At 36.8% G+C, this 27,233-nt stretch overlaps 1 protein-coding gene across 3 annotated transcripts in view; it reads right to left on the bottom strand.

Annotated features, from left to right (window-relative positions):
* ATP6V0E1 (ATPase H+ transporting V0 subunit e1) overlaps positions 1 to 26,129 on the bottom strand; it is a 51,776-nt gene extending 25,647 nt beyond the window's left edge. The window contains exons 1-2 of one of the 3 annotated variants that reach the window (XM_007474021.3): positions 25,903 to 26,129; positions 17,571 to 17,618 (exon numbers count right to left, since the gene is read on the bottom strand). In XM_007474021.3, the coding sequence (XP_007474083.1) occupies positions 17,571 to 17,618; positions 25,903 to 26,006 (152 nt within the window). In that variant the 5' untranslated portion in view covers positions 26,007 to 26,129. The remainder of the gene's footprint in view (positions 1 to 17,570; positions 17,619 to 25,902) is intronic. The other 2 variants (XM_007474023.3, XM_007474022.3) reach the window with 2 other exon arrangements.
* Positions 26,130 to 27,233: the final 1,104 nt, after the last annotated feature.

The following is a 27,233-nucleotide window of genomic DNA, read 5'->3' as shown; positions in this document are numbered from 1 at the left end:
AGGCCTTCTCTCTAGAGAATGGCATTTGAACACCCACAGCTCCTCTTATTTGTTATCTTCTAGCTCTTTATATATATACTGTTTTCTCTGGTCTGTGTTTATTCTCTCCCACTTGGATATACAGTGATACCTTGGTTTTTGTTGATAATCCGTCCAAAAATAATCAACAAAAATCCAAAACCAAGGAAAACCAAGACACTAATTTCCATATAAATCAATGTAAATCCAATCAATTCATTCTAGACACTCCAAAATACATACCAAAACCACGAATTATAGAGAATAAATATAGTGTTTAATACTAAAAACAAGAAATTAATGAGTATAAAAGAGTATTAAAAATATAAAGAATAAATGAACATTTAACATGCCATTTTCCTTTCTGAAGACTCTTCTTAGCATATGGAAGACAGCAAGGAAGGGAGAGAAGGGTTATTGTTGGAAAGGGAATCCCCCTTCATAAGGACTTTGGGTATCAAGGCATTATCTGGAAAGACTTTAGAAAGAAGCTGACAGGTAGAGGAGTTGTTACCTTGATTATGTCCCTCTTCTCAACTGAGATACTATGGGAGAATTTCTACTTGACTGAGATAAGATATCTCACTCTCAATGAGAGAGCTTATTCATTTTGTATAGTCAGGTATTTATCTCCTCTGAATGCTTTATCTGATTTTTGTTTGCTATCTGTATGGATAAATGGATTTATTTGTCTTTTAATACATGTATTGCTCACACTGCAGGAGAACAGTTTTTGCAAAATTAGCATCTAGGTCAAGTGGGCAAACCAAAGAAATCTGAGGCAAGTGAGACAAATTTTTCATGGAAAAAATAGATGAAAATGAAAATCGATGATAACCAATGTAAACAAAACCTGAGGTATTACTGTACTATATTAACCATTAACATATACTGTACTATATTAACCATGATTCAAACATCTCCAAATACCATTGTTCAATCAATCAATTTTCCTTAATGTGGTATCAATGGGGTGAAAATGAGTTCCTACCAATCATGGATACATCAATGTCCCAAGTGAGGTACCAATGGTGAAGTTTATATAGTCTACTGTGTAGGAAGCCATCATCAATAAATCCCTCATCCTTGGCCTGTCAACTCTGATCAGACTCCTCCCTTATCATTTACAGGAAAAAAATTCAAGTTCCACATATGATGGTCTTAAAGCCTTCCTGAGCTGATATTAACCTTTTCAACTTTATCTTTCAAACTCACCATTCAGGATGGATAAGACTTCTCACTGTCACCCTATTTATTTTTTGTAACTTCTGCCTATACCACTTTGTCCTACTGTTCTAAGCAACTAAGTCTAAAACTGCTTTAAAATTTGATGCCTACTTTCTCCTCATATCAATTTCAAGTCTCATCTCTTCTCAAGACAATTTCACCATTTTCTTAACTCTCATAGTTCTTACTGTCTGAACTCATCAGGTTGGAACTTATTCATACAATGTCTGTCATTGAAGTCTGACTATTTCATGTTATTCTGCTGTCACAAGAGCTGTCTCCCTAATCCTGGGCTTCCTTCAAAACTCAGTATAAGTGAGGCAGCTAGGTAGCAGAGTGGATAGAGCAATGGGTTTGGAGTCAGGAGGACCTGGGTTCAAATCTGACTTCAGATACTTCCTAGCTATGTGCCCAGGGCAAGTCACTTAACTCCAACTGCCTGGCCTTTATGGCTCTTCTACCTTTAGAATCGATTCTAACAACAACAAAAACTCAAGCTTTTCTTGGCCACTACAGCCATTGGTGATCTTCCCAAACTTAACTATATAACCTACATTATGTACGTGCTGTCTTTTCCATTAAAATGTAGCTATTAAGCCTTGAAGGAAACCAAGGATTCTAAGACATAAAGGTGAAAAAGGAGTGAATGACAGGCCAGTGGAACAACCTATACAAAGGTACAGATGTGGGAGAGGTAATGTCATGTTTAGGAAACAGCAAGCAGGCCAATTTGGCTAGAATGTAGAGCATGTGAAAAGGAGGTATGTGACATTAGTCTGGAAAGGTGAACTAGAACCAGATTGGGATGGTTTTACATGCCAAAGGTGAGCAGTTGATATTTTTTTCCTAGAGGCAACAAAAAAACTCACTAAAATTATCTGGGGAGTAACATGATCAGATCAATGCTTAAGGAACATGATTTTGGCAGCCATGTAAAGGATGGTTTGGAGAAAGGGCAATTAGATGCAGAGAGATCAATCTGGAGGCTATTGAAATAATGCCAGCTGGAAGTGAAGGGACCTATACTAGAGTGGTGACCCTAGGAGTAAAGAAAAGGGAATTGATTCTAGATGTATGAGCCATCTTTGACTTCTTCCTTTTTCTTAGCTGCATATCTAATAAGCCCTGAAAACAAAATCTCCCTCTATCTCCACTGTCTTTACTTATCCTAACTCAAAATTTTATTACCTAAATCAGTGGCCTCTAAAGTTGGGGCCAGGGAGCTACAGCCTGATCCCAAAAGGTATATGTTCCTAGCAAACAGTAAGATGGGTGGGCTAATTTGACTGTTTCAAAACAACTACACCTACTCATTCCCCAATGCATCTCATCTCTACCCTCCATTCTCTTCCTTTGGGGTGCATGCTCAAAACCCTTCTAACTCCTCCTCCCCCTTTCAATTTAGGATTCCATTGGGGAAAACTGTCATGCCTATCCCCCTTCCCCTGCACACTTGCTCCCAGATCCCCAGATCATACTGAGGTTAGATCATAGCACGCTCAGGTTAGTCCCTCTACCTGGTTTGGAAGGAACAGAGATTTGGAGGATAAGCAGGCATTGATGGGTTATGACTGAGAGCAGCTTTTATTTACATTTTCCTTTCCTCAAAATCAAATCTCTCTTCCAAATTTACTAATTAATGTCACTATTCTTCTAGTCCATTACCTCAGTTTTATATCTGACAGCTCATTATCTCTCCCTCTCCACATCAAACCAAATAACAAATTTCGTTTTGTTTCTACGGCCACATTGTTTGCATTGATTCCCTTTTATTGACTCACCCAGCCACCACCCTGGTTGAGGCCCTCATGTGTCTTTCCTGGACTATTTCAACAGCCTCTTCATGGGTTTCTTTTACCTCAAGCATTTCCTCTATTTAAATCATCCTACACATAACTGCCAAAGTGATTCTCCTAAAGTGAGAGTTTAACCATGTCACTTCCCTACTCGATAAATTCCAGTGGCTCTCTAGTTTACCCTAGGATGAACTATTTTATATTTCTGTCATTCTTTTAAAATGTCAATTCTGTATAAATTTTATAACATATAATTATTAGTAATACACGTATATAATTCATAAGTAAATATACACCTATAGAGACATACTCAAAATTTTATTTCTTAATTGGGGTGTGCTGGCTTAGACAATTTTAACAGATTTCCAAGTGATCTCCCCAGCTCATTTTTCTCTATATGCCACTATTACAATAATCTTCCTAAAACATTCCTGTGATCATGTCACTACTGAATAAAATCAAAGTCATTTTTCTAGCAGTTTTCTATTTTTTTACTTTGTTCTACTTTTCTACTTCTCTTACATGTACTTCCCCCCTACATAGTCCCTTGGCTCCAGCCAAACTGACCCACTTAATATCCTTCTTACACCCTTTCCCATCAATCACAAATATTTTTTGTTCATTCTGTTTCTTGGCTTTGAATGAAAGTCTACTCCTACAACTTATCAAAATACTGCTCTTCATTGGAGCTATGCCCAAATGGCTATAAAAATCCATACCCTTGGATCCTATAATACCACTGCTGGGTCTGTATCCCAAAGAGATAATAAAAAAGGGGAAAGAACCTACTTGTACAAAAATATTTACAGCAACTCTTTCTGTGCTGGCAAAGGATTAGAAATTATGGGGATGTTCATCAGTTGGGGAATGGTTAAAAAAATTGTGGTATATATTGGTGATGGAATACTATTGGGCTATAAGAAATGATAAGCAAGATGATTTCAGAAAAAGTTGGAAAGATCTATATAAACTAATGCAGAATGAAATAAAAAGAACCGGGAAAACACTGTATACAGAAAGAGCAATATTGTGGAATGATCAATTGTGATAGACATAATTGCTCTCAGCAATACAATAATCCAGGATAATTCTGAGAGATTTATGACAAAGAATGGTTTTTCATATAAAATTGACATCAAATTGCTTACCATCTCTAGAGAGGGAGGAGGGAAGGAAAAAATTTGGGTCTTCATAATTCCAGAAAATGTATTTGAAACTTGTTTTTACAGGTAAGTGAGGGAAAAAAAATCTTTGAATAAACAGTCTATTGAAATCTCCTTTGGAAGTTGATGTCATGTTCCCTCTCACTAATAAGCATATTTCTTAGAAAATACTCTGTTAGAGAATAGCTAGTTGGCTCTGTGGATAAAGACCTGGAGACAGGAGATCCTGGGTTCAAATGAAGCCCCAGATACTTCCTAGCTGTGTGACCCTGAGCAGACCACTTAAAAGAAAAAAAGAGAAAATACTCAACTAAAATAATATAATCAAAGCTCAAATTATATCTTTATTCAGTATTTATTAAGTATCATCATTGCAATGTATTATAGTAGGCATTGGGAAGGATAGGGAAATAAATAAAGCTCTTGAAAAATCATTCACCTGTTTGCCTAGCCCTTGCCCTTCTGTCCTAGAGTTGTCACTTTTGTGGTTTAAAAAAAAAAAGCATCCAGAAACCATTTTTACAAATACACACACACATTCTGCTCTCAGGTGTGTAAGAGTTGAACACTTGCCTTTTAAACTATCTGTAGCAATTAGAAACTTCCTCCCATGATTCATTCTACTTCTTAGCTATCAAGGGAACCTGAAGCAAGAAGGGTTAAGACAAATTGCACCTCTACATTCCAAAAACAAATGTAATTTTGCATTATCCATTGCTTTAGAGCATATATCTTCCAACTTCCTTCCATTAGCTTAGGGAATGAAAAAGAACAATCAAAAAATTTACCAGGCCATGATTTTTAAAAAATTTTAAAAATTATTTCCAAGTGCTTAATGGACATTCTGAACTGGATGTGCTAAAGGCATCTCAAATTCAATGTGTTCAAAACATAACATTAATTATCTTCCTGCCAAAAACTCTTCTCTTCAAAATTGAGGGCATCACCAAACACTATTCCCCCAGGCTTCCAGGTTTTCAATTTCAGTTTTCTATAAGATGTCTCATTCTTACCCCAAATGCCCAACAATTTGCCAAATCTCTCCTATACAACTCCTTCCTTCTATTCACATCACCACAACTACTCTAGGCCAGGTCTTCTATTTCTACCCACTCCAGTCTGTTTTTAGATTACAGTGGGAAGAGACTGGAATGGGGCAGAGATTATGGGTAGGACCAGAGGTGAGTGGAGAGAGTGGGTAGAGACTGGAGTGGTCAGATACAGCAAAGTGATTTTCCTAAAATGCAGGTCAGGAATGTTATTTCTCTGTTCAACAAATGCCAGTAACTCTTTATTACCTCCAGAATCAAATATAAATACCTGTGCTTAATATTTAAGGTGGCTCTTCACAACCTGGCCCCTTCCTATCTTTCAAGTCTTCTTATGGTATACTCTCTTCCACATATTTTATAGCCCAGAGTATTATTAGTACTACTCTTTACACATGAAAGCCCACCTCCATGTCTTTGTACTGACTGTCTCCATGTTTGGAATGCTTCTTCCCCTTTAGCTTATTTGCCTCTTGACATCCCTGTCTTCATTCTAAGACACAGCTTAAATGCTCACTACCTTTTATAGGAAGCATTACTGATCCAGGCCCCTCCTCCCCCCATCCACTTGTACCTTTTGCTCTAAGGTTACCTTCCTTTCAGTCTTTATGATCTTATATATACTTTTAACATTTCCACATAGTCAGCCCTCCCTCCATTAGTAGATAAGATCCTTGAAGAAAAGGTCTGTTTTTGCCTTTCTTTGAATTGCCAGTGATTAGCATGTTTGGTACACAGGAAGCACAACAAATGCTTCTTGGCTGATGGATTTCTCACTGAGTTAGAAAATAAGCAAAAACAATTTTTTTTTAAAAAACCAGAATTGTTTACTAAGTATAACGTGTAAGTTACTTTTTCAGGGCAAATGACTACTTACAATGTTTTCTAGTCACATTCCTACAAGGGTAACAACCCCAAACTAAGATCCTGGAAACCAGTATTTACTAGCTTTGGGTTGAGCTGACTCTCAGAGGGTCCTTGAAATCTTCACTAATAGAATGCAAGTTTTGCCAAGTTCTATCAAGCTGAAAAGGCTTTGAGGAACAGACTGACTTCTGAGAACTAATTTAGGAAAAAAAAATACACTCATCATTAAAAAACTGACCACAGCAATGCATGAAACAAAGAAAAAGATGTAATGGCCCTCAGTGCCATGATGCCCCTTCAATTTCTACAACAAGAGTGGCAGAATAGTGGGTAGAGGATGATAAGAAATCCGTTTTTAAGCTATCCATAAACATTAATAGCTACCAGTACTCTAAACATGGAGATCTTTGTCACATAAATGAGTAGCCATACTACTTAAGGAATTTAATCAAGCTTGATATCTTCCCTAGAACTAAAACTAGAAGAAAATATGGAGTTGAAGCTACCTAATGAAAGGATTTCTTATGATTCTTCTTAGAGAGACAAATAAAGAAGTTGGCAGTTTGGAGTTTCTGCTGCATCCAAAGGCAAAACATTATTTAATGGGATATTTGATCATCTTAAACTGGAGTGCTCAAAAGAACTATTTTAAAACAAGTTTTCCTGAGGTCTTGTTTTTGCACTACATTCATTTAAAATTTATTCCTCCCTAATCCTTTACCAAGACTTCTGTTGAAACAGATTTATTAAAAAATTTGTTGGCAAAACCAACTCATGCATCAACTATATCTAATAGCTTATGAAAATATTTTATAGCAGAGTCCCCCATGTTTCCAAAAAAGGGATGCTTTCATGATAAGCATTTGCAAATATATCACCACGAAAAGAATTGCAGCATATGTTGTAGAGGATAAGGAAATTGAGAAAGTCTATGAAGAACTTAATGAGACATCTCAAATTAACATTTACTTTACTCCTTTATTTCAACTAAAAAGTGAGCATGGCATCTTTTTTTTTCTTCATGAGTTTTTTATTGTAATGTCATGGCATGAAGAATATGGAAATATGGACTGAATGAAAGCACTGGTTTAACCTATATCAGATTATTTATCATCTTGGAAGTGGGTAAGGGAGTAAGGGAAAGGGAAAATCTAAAATGAAAAATTTCAGAAAACTGTCAAAAATGGTTTCTACGTGTAATTGAAAAAAATTCAAGTTAAATTTTTTTACATTTAAAAATACTTGTTTTAAAAAGTGGGCAGGTATACAACAAAAAATATTATGGTGTATATGTGTGTGTGCGCAGTTAGGTGGCTTGATGAATTGAAAACCAGGCCTAGAGACATGAAGTCCTGGGCTCAAATGTGGCCTTGGACATTCCTAGCTCTGTGACTCTGGGAAAGTCACTTAACTCCCATTGCCTAGCTTTTACTGTACTTTTGGTAAGGGTTTAAAATGTGTTCTTTCTCTCTCCCCCTCCCTCCCTTTTCCTCTCTTCCTTTTCCTTCCTTCCTTCTCTCTCTCTCTCTCTCTCTCTCTCTCTCTCTCTCTCTCTCTCTCTCAACATCATGAATAATTTCTTTGAGAAGAGTCAGGAAATAGGACATGGCAGGCACCAACTATCAAAAATAACCAAAACTGATTCTATTTTAACACATAGGAAACTCCAGGTTACTAATGTAATATGTGATACTCAATCCTGAATCAGCTGTCTCTGAACAACCAGAACACAGACATGTTAGAATAAAAACAAGAACTCATTACCAAAGTGGAAGAATTAAAATGAGAAGGGACAATGCCAAACTGACTTATTTAATCAAGATAAGACAGAGAAAGGAGAAAAAGGAATACAACAATACCTTGATTACAACTACCCCCTAAAGATGCTCCATCAATAATTGTCAAAACCAGAAGACAAAAAAACTAATAATAGTCTCAGCCAGCAAATACTTGATCTCCTAATCAGACACAACAGTAAAAATAACTTATTTAGAATATAAATTCATTTTCAAAATATCCTGAAGGAGGATGGGGCAAGCTGTACTAGTCTCATAAAACAGAAATCAAAGAAAAAAACAAAAAGAAGTACAGCTGATAGAACAAAGATATCCTGAGCACATAGATATAAAAATGGACAGTGGACAAAAGAGATGGAAAATGGAAACAATTTGTAGGTATTTCTAGAATAAATTCTTTTTGTCATCAATAACAATGGAAACAAAATAGCTGAACAACAAAGGCCTTACTTAATGTGATGTATGAGGAAAGAGTTATGTCAATTGAAAGAAACAAAAATGGAAAAAAACAGCAAGACTAGACCAACTATACAAAGAAAAGACATATGCTAGAAGAAAAACTATTTTGATGAAGAATCAATTCTCATATATGAAAGAAAATACCAAAAACCTAAAAAAAAAAAGATCAGATTACCCAAAAAAGCTAACATTAATAACTACCAACACATATGCCTACTTTCCTATATCTACAAACATTTTCTAAGAATATTTTATATATGCACTGAGAGGATCTATGATGCAATTTATAAAAGAAGGAAACAGGCAAGCTTCTGCAAGAAATGCTGAATGGTAGATTTTAAGTTTATATCCACCCAATCCATTAAAATGCGCAAGGAAAATAAGACCCCATTGTGCTTATTTTAGACTATAAGAAAATCAAGGGCAGTTTTTCTCATTTGCCTATCAAAATCATTCAAAATTTCCTGAAAGACCTAACAACAGAGATAGTCTGGTTCAATGACCTTTTGATTATGAAGATCAAGTAAGGAATAAAATAGGAAGAAATGCTCATTCAAGGTCTTTTCTGTCATAACAGACTATGTCCAAGAGACCAAATTGAAAAGGGATCTCCTATAGATGGTGATGTCCATAAAAGACAATTGCATGTGCCATTACACTCCTTGTATCAAGATCTCAAACACTGCAGAGCCTCTTGCATGAGATGTCTAATAAGATGAGTTCAATTAATAAGCATTTACTGAGTACCTACTCTATGCCAAGAACTGTGCTACGTACTAAAATAGCCCCTGTTCCCAGGGAGTTCACAGTATAATAGTTCAACCTAGATATTCACATTATCCACAAATGAAAGATAGCTATTATCTAGACCAGCATTGGCAAAGGTTTCCAAGTTCGCATGCTCAGATTGCAATTTTAAGCTGCCTGTGAGCACCTAGTATTACCCCAGAGAGCAGAAGGAGGAAATACTCACTTAGAGCAGCTGGACAGAGGGGTGGGGCATGCAAAAAATGTCCTCAAGGAGTGTAAGAGGGAGAAGTAGCAGCTTTCCCACCCCAGGTGCTGGCTTAGCATTCATGCCAATACTTCACCAATGATGTAGACTATGAAGTACAGTTAGATGGTGAACCTACAGAATTAGTCCATTAGAGAATATTTCCTCGATAGAAACTGTGCAGTTAGTTGGGCCAAGAACTGAATAAAAAAGGAGAACAGACTAGGATTGTTCCTGGGAATCACAAGCTAAAAGTAAAAATCTATTAATATTAAGAATTACCATTGTTCTGGATGTCTTGTATGGTTGTAAATTAGGGAATTTGACACACTCCAAAGAATTAAAGTTAAGGGTTACTCAAAAAGAAATATGAGATTAAGCAGGATATTTTACATTAAAAATCAAGAAGTGCATAATAAGTTATCCAAAATGATGTATGAGTAGAAAAATAGATGTGTCCATCACCGTAACAAAAAAAAAAGGGATAATCAATAGATGACTTACTTGTGTGATCCAATGGTATAAAATATTTAGCCTGCAAGACACTGGGGGGCCTCCTCATGGAAGTCTTTTTTTTTTTTTAAACCCTTACCTTCCATCTTGGAGTCAATACTGTGTATTGGCTCCAAGGCAGAAGAGTGGTAAGGGCTAGGCAATGGGGGTCAAGTGACTTGCCCAGGGTCACACAGCTGGGAAGTGTCTGAGGTCAGATTTGAACCTAGGACCTCCTGTCTCTAGGCCTGGCTCTCAGTCCACTGAGCTACCCAGCTGCCCCCTCCTCATGGAAGTCTTATGGAAGATCACAGACAAGTTTTGTGCAGGATAGTTGGAAAGAGAATCAGCTCAGTTGAGGGAGTAATTATACTGATAAGATCAAAGGTATGTATAAAAGTTGACTGAGCTTCTGAGATTTACAAGTCATAGTGAATAGAAAGGCAAAAAGAATCACTGATAAATTTACCAATAATGATAACCAGTCAACAACATGGATTTATGAAGTGCCTGCTATGTGCTAGCTCTGTGCTAAATCAAAGAATACGAGAAAGACAAAAGTCAGCCCTTTCACTCTAGGAGCTCACATTCTTATGTGGGTGTCAATATGCAACAACAATGAATAAACAAGATAGAGACAGAATAATTGGAAGTAAGCAAAAGGTCTTATTTCATATCTTCCAAGGAGCAACTGAATCTTTATAATGTAAGATTGATATTTATGGTTTAATCCTTAAGCTTAGCTTCTTACTGTGAAAATGAAAACTTTTCAAGTTAACAAATAACCAAGAAGGTTAAATTCATAATAACTAATGTTATACAATCTCAAAGGATTAAAGCAATCTTATGTTAATAAAACTAGTGTGTTGATAGTAGCCTTAAAATATGCAAGTTAATTTTTACACTTGCTAAACCATTAACAGAAAGAGTATTGTACTTGTTTAGATCCTGATTTCTGCAGTGCTCAAACAAGTTAAATCCCCCTTGTTTTATAACCCAAACTAGCACAAGCTAGAAGTCATTTCCTGAAACAGCCCCATTACCTACGACAGAAAAATGCTCCATTTCAAAATAGTCCTTTATTTAGCAAATCCAGTCTCACAAATTCAGATATTTTCATCCAAATAAATTCTCTTTAAGAGAAAAGAATCAACTGAAACAAAATGCTAAATGTCGATAAATTTAAAAATTTATTTATTGCCACATCTCTTTCCTGTTAGATGAAAAGAAATGCTCTTAAAATATATTTTGGATTGGACTCCTATATTTTTCCAGTAAATTCTCACTAAAAGAGGATCACAGATGAGTCCCTATAGGTTCAGTTAATCCAGCTTCATTATTTTACAAATGAAGGCAGAACTTGATCTCATAAACTGAGTATATCAAGCTTCAATGAAAGGAAGGCTATTTTTTTCAAGTAACACTAAATTTTTTAACACTATATATATTTTTTAAGTAACACATGCATCCTAAAAATGAACTCCTTCAATAACATTTAAATTTGTAGCAGAGACTATGTGCTGTTCTTTTTATGTGAAGATGGTACCAGTGACCCTTTTTCAGGAGAGCATATCTAAATCCTTTCTGGAAAGTGAAAAGTGATCACACAGTCAGATAGAATTTAGAGCTAGAAGGAACGTGGAAAGATTTACCTAACCCCTTCATTTTACACAGAAAGAAAATGAATTCTAAAGATATTAAGTGACTTGTTCAAGATCACACAGGTGTAAATAGCAGAATCAGAATCTGAACACAGGTTCTTTGATACCAAATTGATTGCCATTCCTTTATTCCTTGACATGGGACTATTAAATTTGGTGTTTTTCAAAATTAAAGCCCCATTAGATTAAATTTTCACTTAAATCCAAAGTGTTCTTCACATCTCCCCCACATTACCCCTCAAAATAAAAAGTATGGATAAAGGGATCTATTAATCCAAATGCCAAAAGCATCTTTTTAGAGAAGAGAAGAATGTTTCATCTGAGCTCATCAAGGAACATGGTATAATCTCAGTCAAATAATTTCCTGTGTCCCTTAATTTTCTCATTTTTAAAAGAAGATACTACTACCTCCCTTACAGATTACAAGAAGCAAGGAAAATAAGTGAATATTTGCAAAGGAGGAAATGAGGTACTATAATCAGAAAGATCCCACTTAGAATTACAGAACTGGAAAAGAGGTCATTTAGTCCCTTAGTCTTTAGGCAGGATCAAACCATTGCACCGCTGCATCTACACTATTCCAGGTTAATGAAAATCTCTTTGGTTTCAGTTTAATGTGATACTAAACCCCTCTAAATTCTTCATATTGCAGTTCACTCATAGACTCATGACCATAGTTAGAGCTGGAAGGAGAATTGGGCACTTTCTAATCCAACTCTTTTACTTATAGATGAAGAAATGGGAGTCCCCAGAGAGAGTGCAGTTGGCAGTAGGTCACACAGCTACTGAGTGAAGAACTTCAAACTCAAGTCTTCTAGATCCAAATCTTTCCACTGCACTGTACTGGCTAACTCTTTTCTGCCCTCAAAATTGAAAAGAGCTCAGAGTAATATCAAAAAGTACCACTCCTGCCACCTCTCAGGACTTCCCTAAGCTATACCACCTCAACTAAACACAGTTTTGGAGCTGATTTAAATTGTTTGGAAAGGGCAGTGAAGTAGATTCTACTATGATCTCAACCTAAAATTACAAAACTAAATTCCATGTTTGCTATTTAGGCAAGATTTATGTAGAACTGAAATACAGGAATAGTAGTAGTGTGCAAAAACTTGAAAAGAGCACCAAAATAAGTGAGCAAATATGGTACAGCACATATGCAACAATGTAGCTAAATCCAAGCTGCACCAAGGATGATCATAGAACCAGGATCTTCCTTATCTCCATCTGAATAAAAAAGTATTTCAGCCAATAGAAAGAAAAGAAAGCTACAGAAACTAAGAAAGAGTACGGTTCCCAGATTCTTTTTTTCCATTCCCTGTTCCAGAGCAGCCTGTTTCTACAAACACAGGTTTGGCAAACATTTTGTTTTTCATGCCCTACTGAGGGGATTGACTTGAGACCATCCCTAGAAAAGAGCATTCTATCACTTTCAGACTCAGACTCCACTGAGTACAATGTGAGCTGCATGTGCCCACTGCCAGAACTTGACTCTGCAACTCATAAACTTACCCCACCTTTTCCTCTCCCTGTGATCCCTTGGGATGATAAATCTGGAAAAGTGAAGTACTGTTATCTCCTCCAACCCCAACTTTTTCTTTCATTCATATTCACCTCAACTCAACTCTTTACATATCCTACTCTAATGTCTTCCACTGTGCCCTCTGAAAATCTCATTCCACGGTTAAACTTCTCTTTATTTCAGACCTTTTGCTCTTGGGTTCCATGAACTTACACAGATTTGTCAATGATGATGATGTGGCTCTGGCCGCTGCCTCCAGACCTGGCACTCCTTTGTCTCATGTTACTGACCACACTACTCCTACAAGGGAAGTTGGGATGGCCCTCAATGCCCAGTGCCACTTTCACTGTACCTTTAGCAACATCACTAAATAACCTCTTCCTTTGGGGTTTGCTGTTCACATTTATCACCCAATTAAGTTGCTAGTAGCACTTCTCTACTGGTCCACAAGACATTCTTCCTCCCCCCAAGAACTGCTTGGTTCAGTTTTCCTCTTCACTTTCATTCTGTTGATGTCATGTCAATGCCTCCTTCAAACAATGTGACCTCCCAATTCTGCAATCTTCTCAACTCCCATGATTATTTCTCCACTTCATCTAGTCTACACATGCTTTTGATCTCCCTATTATCCACAAGTATTCCACTTAAACAACCGAAAACTTTGAAATTCCATTGTCAGTTCATGAACTCCTCCTCTATTCCTATCTCTTCCCTGTGCTTGAAAATTCCTAAGCCTATTCTTCAATGGGGCCTATAACTTCTCCATTCTCCAGTATTTTCCTAAGCTTATCAACCCTTCTCAGATATGACTTTTTACCTTTACAATTGTATGCTGCCTTCTAATCTTGAATCTTTTGAGTCTCTTTTCTAAGCCCAACCCCAATACTGATTTTTATTTCTCCTCAGCTCCTATTTACTTCACGCAGACCAGAACTTGAGGAAATCATACAACTGAACCAAATGGGTCCTCTACACATTTATGTTTATCTGGTCTTAACTGGACCCTCACTTTAACAGGAATGGCAATTCTTTTATTCTTCCTTAAGCAATTCTCTGTCACTCTGCTTTGAGGCCATTCCAAACCTTCCAATCTTTTCTAAAATCTCCCACACTGTTCCCTCTCTCTCACATGAGGAATGTGCCTCTTGCTTTACCAAGAAACAATAAACAATTCTCTGTGACGTCCTGTTTCTCCCTGATCTACATCTCAAAACACCTTGATATCTATCATCCCTCATTCTGTGGTCCACTATTTGAGACTCTGATAAATAGGTGACCTTGCCCCTTGCCAAGGGCACTCCCTTACCCTTGATTCCATTTACTGTTGCCCAGTAGACTACCCCACACATCATCCTCATCCACCACCTCTCTTGCTAAGAAACTTCGATCTCTTCTAGTTCCCCCTCTGCTGCCTACAAATACATCCAAGTTTTCTTCATTAAAAACAAAAACAAAAACTCTCAGAACACTCTACTAATCTTTTCAAGATATTATTCTATATCTCTCCTCTCTCACCAAAACTCCAAGAAATATAAGCTGTCTATACTTCTTGTTTACACTTCATCTCCTCTCTTTTCATATACTTATCCAACCCTAACTTCTCTCATGACATTCAGTCTCAAATTGGATGTCTCATAGGTAGACATCTTAAACTCTCAAAATGTCCCAAACTTACTACCTTTCCCCCAAACTCTTCCCTCTTACTATCCAGAGCACCACCATCTGAATGTCATCCTTAGGGTTTCATCAAACCCTCTCACCTCTGTATAATCAATTTGTAGCCAAATCCTGTCTATTCTACCTTTGTGACATCTCTCTTCTCTCCTTGGACTCTGCCATCACACTAGTGCAGGTCCACCATCATCTCATACCTGGAATATTCCAATAGCTTCCAGTTGGTTACCTTACTTCAAGTCTCTCCACAGTCCATTCTATCATTCACTCAGCTTTCAAAGTTATCTTTCTAAAGAATTGACCATGTCACTTTCCTATTCAATAAACACTAGTGGCTCCCTCCCACTTCTAGGATCAAATATAAAATCCTGTTTGGCATTAAAAGCTCTTCATAATCTACCCCCTTCCTACTTTTCCAATTTTATTACACTTTACTTCTCACCCCCATACTCAGAAATCTGACGACACTGGCTTCCTTCCTATTTCTAGCTTAAGACAATCCAACTCAACTCCATGTATTTTCACTGGCTGTCCCCAATGCCTATAAATGCTTTCTCTTCTCATCTCCAGATCCTGATTTCTTTCAAATCTCAGCTAAATTCTTTCCTTCTGCAAGAAGGCTTTTCCTTTCTCCCTTAGTGAAGTTAGTGCCTTCATTCTATGATTATCTTTAGCCTATTCTATCTTGTTTGTAAATAATTGTTTGCATGTTGTTTCCCTAATTAGACTATGATCTCCTTAAGAGCAGGGGTAGTTTTTTGTCTTTCTTTGCATGTCAAGAGCTTAGTACAGGGCTAACAGCGGGCACTTTAACAAATGCTTGCTGACTTGACTCTTGTGATCCCAACCCTTTGCAATCTGACTATCATTTCTAAAGTTATGTCTCTTAAATGCCAAATCAGATGGCTTTTCCTCAATCTTCATGCTTCTAGACCTCTCAGCAGCACATTGATATTGCTGATCATTTCCTATCCGGATTTTCTTCCCCCTTTCTGCATTGGGTCTTCTCCTACCTGTTTGATCACTCCATCTCAGCCTCCTTTATTGTTTCTTTTCTATATTGGGAGACTTCCTAACTCTAAGCCTTTGTGCTAGGCCCCCTTCTAGTCTCTTAATTTGATGATCCCAACAGCTCCTATAGGTTTAATTATTATTTGTGCACAGATGGCTCTCAGATCCATATATTCAACCCCAGTTTTTCTGAGCTCCAAATGCATATCTCCAGCTCTATAAAGGACATTTCAGATTAGATGTCTCATGGGCATCTCAAACTCATTATGTCCATAACTGAACTTTTTCCTTATCTTTCTTCTAAAACTCAACATCTTCCCCATCTCCAAAATTTCCCCCATTAGAAACAGCTGAGGTATCACCATCTTTCCAATCACTCACTTTTGTAACCTTGCCATTATTTCTTTCCTTCACCTCACATATCCAATTTCATTTCTGAATCTGTCTCCTGTTTTTTTTTAAACTTCCACAGATATTAGTGTTCTCTGTGATCACTATACAACCATTCTAGTTCAGACTTTGTCTCACGGACAACTGTAAAGGGCTCCTAACCAATTTCTCTATCTCACATTCTTCCCTACCCCATACATCCTCCAAAATGCTGCCAAATTAATTTTCTTAAAGTGCAGGTCTAATCATATTGCTCCCCTACTTAATAAACTTCAATGACTCCTCACTGCCTTTACTATTAAATATAAGCTCATCTGCTTAGATTTTAAAGTCCTTTACAATCTGGCCCCAACCTATTTGCCAGTCTTATTATATATTACTCCTTCCCTCTCATACTTATTGGTCCAGCCAAACTGGTTTTCTTATTATTCTTCAAAAGGACACTCCTTTTCCTATATGGATGCCTTGTACCAGCTGTCTTCCATGTCTAAAATTCATTTTCACTTCATCCCCACCTCTCAAATCTCTAATTTTCCTTCAAATCTGTTCAAACCACTTTTTAGATGAATCCTTTCCTGTTCTACCCAACTGATAATGTCTTGTCCCCTAAATAACTTTATATTCAATTTGTATATGCATTCTATCTCTCCAGGTAAAAATGTAACCCCACAGAGGGCAAGGACTATTTCATTTTTATTACTGTACCATCAGCACCTCACAAGATGCCTGGTACATAGCAGGCTTACTGCTTGATATTTTCTTTGGAATTAGGAAGGTAGGGATATTTCTGATAGGAATATTGAAGAAAAGGCTTATTTCTTTTAATTTCAAGTCACCAACTCTTAAAATGATTTAGCGGCAGGTTCTGATAAAAATGTTAAAGAATGGAATTCCAAAGATACATGTCAAAGAAGGCATTGCTTAAAAACTACCAAAACAGATTTCATTCAACAGTTTATGTAAGTTAGTACAAAATAATAGCTAGCATTTGGAACGGAAACTATTATCATGTTAGGCAGAACTTACACTGAATTACTTTAAAAATAAATTCTTACTAGACTTCAAAATGATTTCAGCTCAAAATTTTACTTGCCAAAGGAACAAAAAGAATAAGCAAGAACTGCTTGAGAATGTGATAGATGAAGGAGGTAGGACAAGAAATGTGTATTAGAGCAAAGCAGAATCATTTTTAGAGTTCAATAATCTCAAACTGTATTAGCTTTCCCTTAAAAGTATATATTATCTATATATCTTTCCTACATCTTAAAGTAGAAAACATGTTATCTTGGCATTTTCTAGCAGATGATTCTAAATGTTATATATGGGGGGAAAGCAGGGTTGGTCCACAGGGAAATAGCATAACATAGCATTTCAATTTAGACTTAATGGCTATAGATCTGCTTCTGAATTATACACATTACAAATACCCAAGAACAGGTCTTGTGCATACTTACAAGAGATAGCAGCAAACAGAACTGACTACCAGCATGACGATGATAATACTAGAAGAGAAAAAAAATTAAGTATGTCAGTTACATGATAGACAACTGCTAGACTGAATATAGCTCTTCTCTTATTGCATTATGGTTCTGGCCATTTCAAATATATCAGGAACCAAGCCATGGGACCATGCAGTACAATCTATGTAAATGCTTAATACATTGCAGTATGCTACATGGTTGATCGGTATAGTAGACACTTAAGTATTTAAATATTAGTAGAGGTATATACAAGGTGATCCCAAAGTTTTAAGCTATTAAAGTTTTAAAAGTTTAAAACTGTACTAAGACTTTTGAGAACACTGCATTAACCATAGTTTCATTCCTGATCCCCACCTGATTGGTGAATCTAAATAGGTAAATCAAAAGATATAATAAAGTGAAGTAAACTCATTGAAAATTAAACTGTTTTGCACAAAAAAAATATGGACTATTAACAATTCAAAATATTAAAAAGTTTTCAAAAATCTATATTGTCAAAGTCACAACTTCTTGCCTAAATTCCATTCTCCTATATTTCTCTACACTTAGATGTCCTCAAACATATCTAAAACTAAATTAATTCTCTGTCTCATTCTCTTGCTCTATTCCCCTTCTCATTTCAAAACAGTAAAGGATTATAGATTTAGGGCTAGAAGGGACCTTAGAAGTCATTTAGTTCAATCTTACCCCTTCATTTTTACATATGAAAAAACTGAGGACCCAAAGAAGTAAAATAACTTGTCCAAAATCACATAGGGAATAAGAAGGAAAGCTAGAATTTGTCCTCATACCATTATTATATGTTGTCTCTATTCATGTCACCATTATTTCCAGTCATTTTTAATTCCTTCCCTTTTTTCCATTTCTGAAATTCAGGAACCAAATCTGTTGATTGTTTCTATGAAACATCTTTCCATCCCCAGGGCTACTATGCTACCACCACTGCCCAATTCAGGCAGCCCTTGTCACTTCAGGCATAACATATATCAGCAAGGTGGCACAGTGGATGTATGCTGGGCCTAGAGTCAGAAAGACCTGAATTTAATTCTAGGTACAGATACTTGTTAGCTTTATGACTCTGGGCAAGATTCTTAATCTCTGCTACCTCAGTTTCCTCATCCAGAGAATGGGGATAACAATAGGATCTACCTCCCAGGGTTGTTGTGGGGATCAAACAAGATAATTATAACAGTCCCTGGAACATAGCAAGTGCTATATAAAGTTAGCTATTATTATTGTCGTAAGCCTTCCTAACTTGTTTCTGCCTTCAATGCTTCCAATTCCTCTTATCCACTGCCACTATTAACCTTTTCAACTTTTATTGAGTTCAAGTATCAACCATTTCCTAATATTTGAATTCTATCCCTCAAAACAAAGAAAAACAGTTCAGAGAAACCACTGAGCCCATAACTGACAACATAAACTACATTCCACACTGATACTCTCCTACTTCCTACTTCTCTACTGAGAGAGACATTTCATTACTTATTCTTGTAATTTAATTCTTGTAAATTAATTTAATTCTTGTTATTACTTATTCTTCTTAGTCATTATATTTCACCAAATGAGAGCTGCCTTTGATATTGTTTTTACTTAAATTTTTAAATGTACTTACAATGTGTTTATTATCCTCCTGGTTCTACTCATATCATTTTCAATCAATTCATACAAGTCTTCCCATATTTCTGTGGATTTTTCATCTTTTTTTTTTCCTTATAGTTCAATGGAGCTGGAGGATGTGGGTTCAAATCCTGCTTGTGATGCCTACTACCTGTGCAACCTTGGGTAATCATTTAAACTACACTGGGACTTCAGCTTGCTCTATTATAAATCAAGAGGTTTGGACTAGATAGCTTCTGAAGTCTCTTTCCCACTTAAGACCTATAACCCAAATTTTATGTCACAAAATTTCCAGATATTCCTCAATTAATGGGCAGCTACTTTATTTTCTGTTACCACAAAAAGTGCTATGTTTAACATTTTAGTATATGAGATCTTTTTGTCTTTGGCTTCTTGGGGTATAGATCCAATAATGGAATTACTGGATTAAAGGGTATGTAGGAGTAGATTAGTAACTTTTCTCACATAACCCCAAATTATATAAACTTAGAATTTAATGGATCCATTCATGACAATAGCAACAAATAATAATCAGTGTCTTATCATCAATAATATTTTTATTTTTATCAACTTTGCTAATTTGGAAATGACATGAAATCTCAAGAGTTGCTTTTGGAGCAACTAGCTAGCTTAGTAGATTGAATGCCAAGCCAAGAGTAGGGAGGACCTGGGTTCAAATCAGGCTTCAGACACTTCCTAGCTATGTGACCCTGACCAAGTCACTCAACCCCAATTGCCCAGTCCTTACTATTATTCTGCCTTGGAACAGATACAGCATATCAATTCCAAGACAAAAAGTAAGGGTTTAAATAAAAAATTTTAAAAAAAGGAAAAAAAGAAGTTGCTTTTATCTGTATTTCTCTTCTTTGCGTCCTCAGTGCTTGGCACGGTGCCTAGCATATAGTAGGCACTTAATAAATGCTTGTTAACTTGTTTTGGTTGATAATCTGCAATATTTCCATTGAAAACTGTTTATTTTCTTTAACCACTTCTTTACTAGAATATTTACGCCTTCAAAAACTCCTATCATTATGTTAATCCTCTGCTTGGAAACCTTCAGCGGCTTCTCAATGCTGAGAATATAAAATATAAACTTCTTAGCCTGGGATATAAATCTATCATCTGGTCCTATCCTACTTAATCTCCCAATACTGCCCCAAAACAACTCTCCCCAGCTTTACTACCCCACACATACTCCCTTTCACTATGTCTTTTACTATGTTCATTCCTAACTCAAAATCTTTCTTCATGCTTTTACCCCCACATAAAACATCCTTTCATCAATACTCCAACTAACTAAATCTTACCATCCTTTGGGGCTTAGTTCAAATCCTATCTTTTCTAAAAGATTTTTTCACTCTTTTGGCACACACCTTATATAAAAATTATCTGAACCCTTAACTCTGGTGTATGTGTAAGTATTAATAATTCCTGATTGATAGGTGAGGAGACTGGAACTGATAGGGGAGGCTTATGGACAGAAAGGTGTTAGGTGTAGAAGCACAGATTTTAACCCAATTTCCTGACTATAGATGTTGCCCCTCTGGTTCCTGAAGGGAAAGGATCCTAGACATATATCTTTTGTAATCTCTTCTTTGACTAGTAGTGCAAATACTCAAACATGTTGAATGAATTAAAATAAGCTACATGTGAGAAGTATATAATATCTAGGATTTCCCACAGTGATCCCCCCCCTCCCTCCCCAGTATGAATAGGTAGAATTCACAAAAATCTGGATAAGGAAGATATCTTCCTTCTTCTTGTCTTCTCAACTACATCCTTAAGAGCCTAAGCTGTGCCATAGTCATTTTTCTGTTTCTTCCCTATATTTTACATAGAAAAGGCCTTTCATGCAGTGGCAGAGTGGTATAGTATAAAGAATGTCATACTTTTTAAATCAGAAGAGGCAGAGGTTCAAATCCCACCTTTGGTATTTATTTCCTTGGAGAACATACAACCTCTCTAAATATGAGTTTCCTCCTCTGTAAAATGTGGATAATAACTGTAGCATTTACATTATAATGCTCTTTAGGAGATAATAAATGGAAACACCTGACATTTAAGAATGCTACATAAAATGACAATTACTATAGCTAGTACTATTTATTAAATGAATATATTCAGTCAGTTGTATTCTCTCTAAAAGGTACCTGGAGTTAGCTGCAAATGAGGTAGGGAAGAGATAGTAGAGGGAAGGGATATTTTCTAAGTTTAGGAAGGCTTGGGACTGGGTGACATGGTAGAGGATATAAAGCTCCTTAAAGACTAACTTGCTGCCAAAGAAAAGGGGCAAGAAGATGCTAAAGATAAAAATCTGCCTATCTCAAATTTTTAAGAGACAGCCTTGATTTCAGGAAAGACATTTTCACCTTTCATAGCACAGTTGGTTTCCAAGGTATCAGAACCCAGACTAGTAATATAGTTCAGTTACATTGTGGTTTAAACAGGCTTTTTGTTGGTTAGCTTTAGGTCTTAACAACCAATATTTATAACATTGTTTCTATGAAAAACAAAGTTTCAAACAACAAGCTTTTAAATGTAGCATTCAAACAATCCTTTCCTGACATCGATACAAAAAAAATCCAAATTTAGTTTAAAAAAAGCTTTATAAAAAGGACTGCCAAGATTATACAAAAGGTTACTTTAAACAGTGAGTTCTTTAATATATTTATTAAATCAATTGACAAAATTTTGCATTGTAAAAAATGGAACAAGATGATTTCAGAAAAAGATGAAAAGACCTGCATGAACTGATGCAGAATGAAATAAGCAGAATCAGAATACTGCACACAGTAATAAAAATATTGTGGCATGATAAACTGTGAAAGACCTAGCCACTCTCAGCAATACAATGATCTAGGACACTTCTGAAGGACTTGCAACAAAGAATGCTATGTACCTCCAGAGAAAGAATTGTTGGAGTAGGAATGGAGATCAAAACATTATTTTCCACTGTAGTTTATTTGTGTTTTTATTTGAGGGTTTTGGTTTTATATGAGTATCCACTTACAACATAATATATATAGTATATATATAATAGAAGTCAAATTGCTCACTATTTCTTTTTTTTTTTTAACCCTTGCCTTCCATCTTGGAGTCAATACTGTGTATTGGCTCCAAGGCAGAAGAGTGGTAAGGGCTAGGCAATGGGGTTCAAGTGACTTGCCCAGGGTCACACAGCTGGGAAGTATCTGAGGTCACATTTTAACCCAGGATCTCTCATCTCTAGGCCTGGCTCTCAATCCACTGCGCTACCCAGCTGCCCCCTGCTCACTATTTCTGAGAGAGAGGGAGGGAAAGTAAGGAGGGAGACAATTTTAATATTATAACATCAGAAAATTTATGTGGAAAATTGTTATTACATGTAATTGGGGATATAAAATATATTTACAAAATAATAAATAATCTTTAAGAAATTACAAGGTTTGATTTGCACACATTTTTTAGGAACACATTTATTAAATGAAGTAAGGCATCCTTACACCAATTTTCCTATATTATAGCTAAGGAAACTGAAACTTTAAAATTAGCTGACAATGGGACCAGTGTTCCTTAAAGTACAAAGTGTAGAAATTCCTTTTGCCTCAACTACTATGTGCAAGGAGAATAAATATTATTAGAATGGAGTATCAAATTCAGATCTGGAGAATATATCACTTAGCAGCTGGTCATATAACTTCAGGCAGCTACAGCTAGAAAACTAAATTCTTTTGTCCATGGTTATCAACCTATGTAGTCAGTGGCCTCAAATGATAAGGCCCAAGATATTGGGAGTCAGTTCAAATCAAGTAACATTAACTAGCACCAATACTGGCATTGCACTGTACTAAGGAGTTAATCTGTAGGAAATGGATGAATAACCAATAATTATAAATTCTTATTTCATCAGGATCATAGAGAAAGGCTATTAGAGGAATGACTGAGCAAAATGGAAAAATGTAGGACAGTGGCGTCAAACTCAAATAGAAACAGGTTACAACATTATACATAAAGATCTCTGTAGACCACATATTGGCTCACAAAACTACATATTATTACTATGTATTAATATATGCAAAAAGACAAAACAACAGTTCCTGCACTAAGGGACTAAAGGGAGGGTAATAACTTATTTTATTTTTATTTATTCTGTTAAATATTTTTCAATTACATTTTAATATACTTCTGGCTGTACTCAAAAGTGTTGCTGGCCTCATCTGGTGTGCATGTTTGACACTAAGAGGTAGCAAAATACAGATCATCAAAAGGGCAAAAATTCAGGGACAAGAATCTAAATTTTAGAAAATTTAGTAGGGAAAAAAGAATTCTTACATGTTAAATTATTAATTGCTGCATTACACCCAACCCTAACAGTATAAATTCCAAATATATCCATATAACTGCAAAGAAATTTCATACTTTCTGACCATTTACTCTGTGAAATTTTAAGATTTATATTTTAAACTACTCATAAATACATAAATTTATTTCAAGTAGTAAGCTGTTCAGGGGGAAGTTGTTAAAGTAAATATTTTAGTTTTTTTTAAAAAGACTTTTCAGTAAGTAGTAAGCTTAATGCAATACAATAAGCATTTATTAATTACCTACCTATCATGTGCAAGAACCTGGGGTAAAAAAGACAAAAACAAAACACAGTTCCCATACTCAAATACTGGGGCAAGGTGGAGAAGATATGAAAGAATAATTCATTTAATAAATATTTATTGACCTAGCACCGAATGAATATTTTCAAGATATTTGTTCAAGGGATCATGAGACTGAGCGATACCGCAGACAAAGGGTGAGTCTTAAGTTACAGATCATATGACTCTGAGCTTACAAGAAGGAACTAAAGAACAAAAAGAATCTAGAGAACAAGTGCTTTAAGATAGGCTTTAAAGGGGGCAGCTGAATGGTTTAATGGATTGAGAACCAGACCTAGAGGCAGGAGGAACTAGGTTCAAATACTTCCTAGCTGTGTGACACTGGGCAAGTCACTTAACTCCCATTGCCTAGACCTTACCAATCTTCTGCCTTGGAACCAATACACAATATTGATTCTAAGATGGAAGGTAAGGGTTTTTTTTAAATTGGTTTTTAAAAAAAAGATAGGCTTTAAATAAAAAGATCAGATCTAGAAGATGTTGGTATAATAGAAAAAATTACACTGAGAGTGCAAGGGCCCTGGGATTCAACCTAGGGCTGCAACCAATTCTCTAAGGTGTATGACCTTTTACATTACATAGCTTCCTTTTGTCTGGACCTCAGTTTCCTTACTTGTAAAAAGAAAGGGTGGGACTCAGGTCTTTTAATCAGCAAGCATTTATTAAGTGCCAAGGCACAGAACTATGCTCTGGGAATATAAAGAAACAGTTTTGGCTTTAAAAGAGTTTCCAGTCTAATAAAGGAGTCACCTCCATTGATGTTTATGTACATATCATATATAGGTGTGTGTATATACACACATATAGGACTGCTAGGTGGCACAGTAGATAGTCTGGGACTGGTGTCAGGAAGAAATAAGTTCATATACAGCTGGAGACATTTACTAATTGTGTAACCCTGGGCAAATTCACTTAATCTTTCTTTGCCTCAATTTTCTCATCTGCAAAATGGGGCTAATAACAAAGCCCCCCACCTTCCAGTGTTATTATGAAGATTAAATGAAATAATAACTGTAAAATGCTTAATACACTAGCTGGCACATGGTGGGCACTACATAAACATTAGTTATGATAATAATGATGACTCAAAATCCAGCCAAGGTGATTTTGGAAGGGAGGCACAAGAAGTTGGGCCAATTAAGTCCTCATAAAAAATCCCTTCCAACTCTAAATCTAACTTAATCTAGTTAGGGGAAAAGGAATGTTACCCTTCAAAAGCTAAAGGACACAGAGGTGACTTCGAAAGAACATCTTGCAGTCACTGAGTTAACTTAATATCACTCAATGTGAAAGGCATTGTGGAGCAGCAGACAGAGCATTGGACTTCTCGTCAGGAAGACCAGGATTCCAATCTAGCCCATAAACACACTTTCTAACTGGGAGAATTTGGGCAAGTCACTGAACCTCTCCCGGCCCCTGTTTCCTCATCCGTAAGATGAAGGGGGGTCAGATCTCCAAGGCTCCTTCCTAGCTCAGTCCCATGATGCCACGAACAAATTGACACCCAGTGTTGGGCTGGGCCTCGATGCATCAGAGAAGCTCAACTAGACGGTTAGCCAATAGTTCCAGGGGAAAAGGGCGATGGCGTTTGGGACTTCTGGTTATTTTTTTAAAGCCTCCTCCCAGGTTTACGCAAACTAGCCCACATATGGATGGCGCCAGGTCCGACAGCTTCATTTTTCCCACTCGGGCTGGGGTTCCTCGAGGAAAAAGCACTCCCTCCCTTTCCCCCAGGGCTTGGTTTGCAATAAAAGGCCAGGGTTGGGGAGGGAGGATCAAAGGCCTTCGGTCAGACGCGACCCTAGGCCTACTACCTCAAACAACAGCAAAGCTTCCTGATCACCACTGGCCCCCAAGGCCTTCCGTCCCTGGTTCGGCCTGGGTTACAACGCAGGGCACTCTGGGGTTTCCTAGCCCCGGAGGTGTCTAGTTCACAGTAGGCATTTAAAAAATACATGCAGACAGACAGTTTATTGATTGACACAGGCCCCACGCGGAAGCCCTCGCCCAGCAGACCTCGCCCTCGCTCCCCGGACACTTACCCTCTACTGGGACCTTTGGGGATGAAGAAGGGGAAAAAAATGCCAACGACCCCCCAGAACACGCTCATCACGATGACTGGCACAGAGATGCCTACGGGCGTCATGGCTACGACTTTCCTTCACCGACCCGGCTCCGTTCACCAGACTCTCACCCGACTTAACCAGGAAGTGTCAACAAAGAATCCAGTGACTGGGCGATGCCCCGCCTCGGCCTTCGTGCGCACGCGCGCGCAGATCAAGCCCTCCCCTTTCGCATACGTATGCGAGGTTTGAGGCCTGAATACTTGGTAGGGCCGCAGAGTCTGAGTTCCGCCCCTAGCTGGTAAGCTTGAGAACTACAACGTAGGGGCTACAGAACTGCAACGTGGGGGCTACATTCCAACTGAAGGGAGTGACTGCTGGTGTAAATATAGACAAAAAGCCTCCAAAATGAAATATATATGAACATACATATGAATAGGGCCATTATATATGAATAGGCAATTTTCATAAGAAATAAAAACGATCAATAGTCACATGAAAAAAATGCTCTCAATAAATAGTAATTAGAGAAATGCAAATTAAAACTGAGGTAGCATCTCATGCCAATATGTCATACTATGACAGAAAGGGAAAAATGCTGGAAGGGATATGGGAAAAGTGAGACCGTTATACACTGTTGGTGGAGTTATGAACTGATATAACCATTGCAGAGAACAATTTGGAATTATGCCCAATGGGCTATAAAACTGTTGTATATCCATTGACCCAGCAACACCACTACTACATCTGTAACCCAAAGAGATCAAAGAAAAAAGAAAAGGACCCATATGTATGGACATATTTATAGCAACTCTTTTTGTGGTGGCAAAGAATTGGAAATTTAGGGATGTCCATCAATTGGGAATAGCTGGCCAAATTGTGACATATGATTGTGTGATTATTGCGCTATAGAAATGATGAGCAGCATCCTTGTGTAATTAATAGCACCCAGGCTTGCCCTTCAAGAAGGAATGAGAAAATGAATCTCTGTTGTATTGGTTAGTTTTGTTGAATTGCTTTTTTTCCTTAATCTTTGGAATGGAAAATAATGTAAAAATAAAAGATATCAATTAAAATAAGAAAAAAAAGAAATGATGAGCAGAATGGTTTCTAAAATATCCAGAAAGACATGAAACTAAAGCAATGTGAAACGAGAAGAACCAGGAGAACACTGTACACAGTAACAGCAATATTGTATGATGATCAGTTGTGAAAGACAGCTACTCTAATCAAGACAATTATAACGGACTTAGGCTAAAAAGGCTATCTCTGGAGAAAAAAAACAACTGATGAACTAATGCAAATTGAAG

The sequence above is a fragment of the Monodelphis domestica genome, chromosome 1 (assembly GCF_027887165.1).
Source record: "Monodelphis domestica isolate mMonDom1 chromosome 1, mMonDom1.pri, whole genome shotgun sequence".
NCBI classification, from domain to species: domain Eukaryota; kingdom Metazoa; phylum Chordata; class Mammalia; order Didelphimorphia; family Didelphidae; genus Monodelphis; species Monodelphis domestica.
The sequence above is the reverse complement of the archived record's forward strand: the minus strand, read 5'-3'. Positions and strand labels throughout refer to the sequence as shown.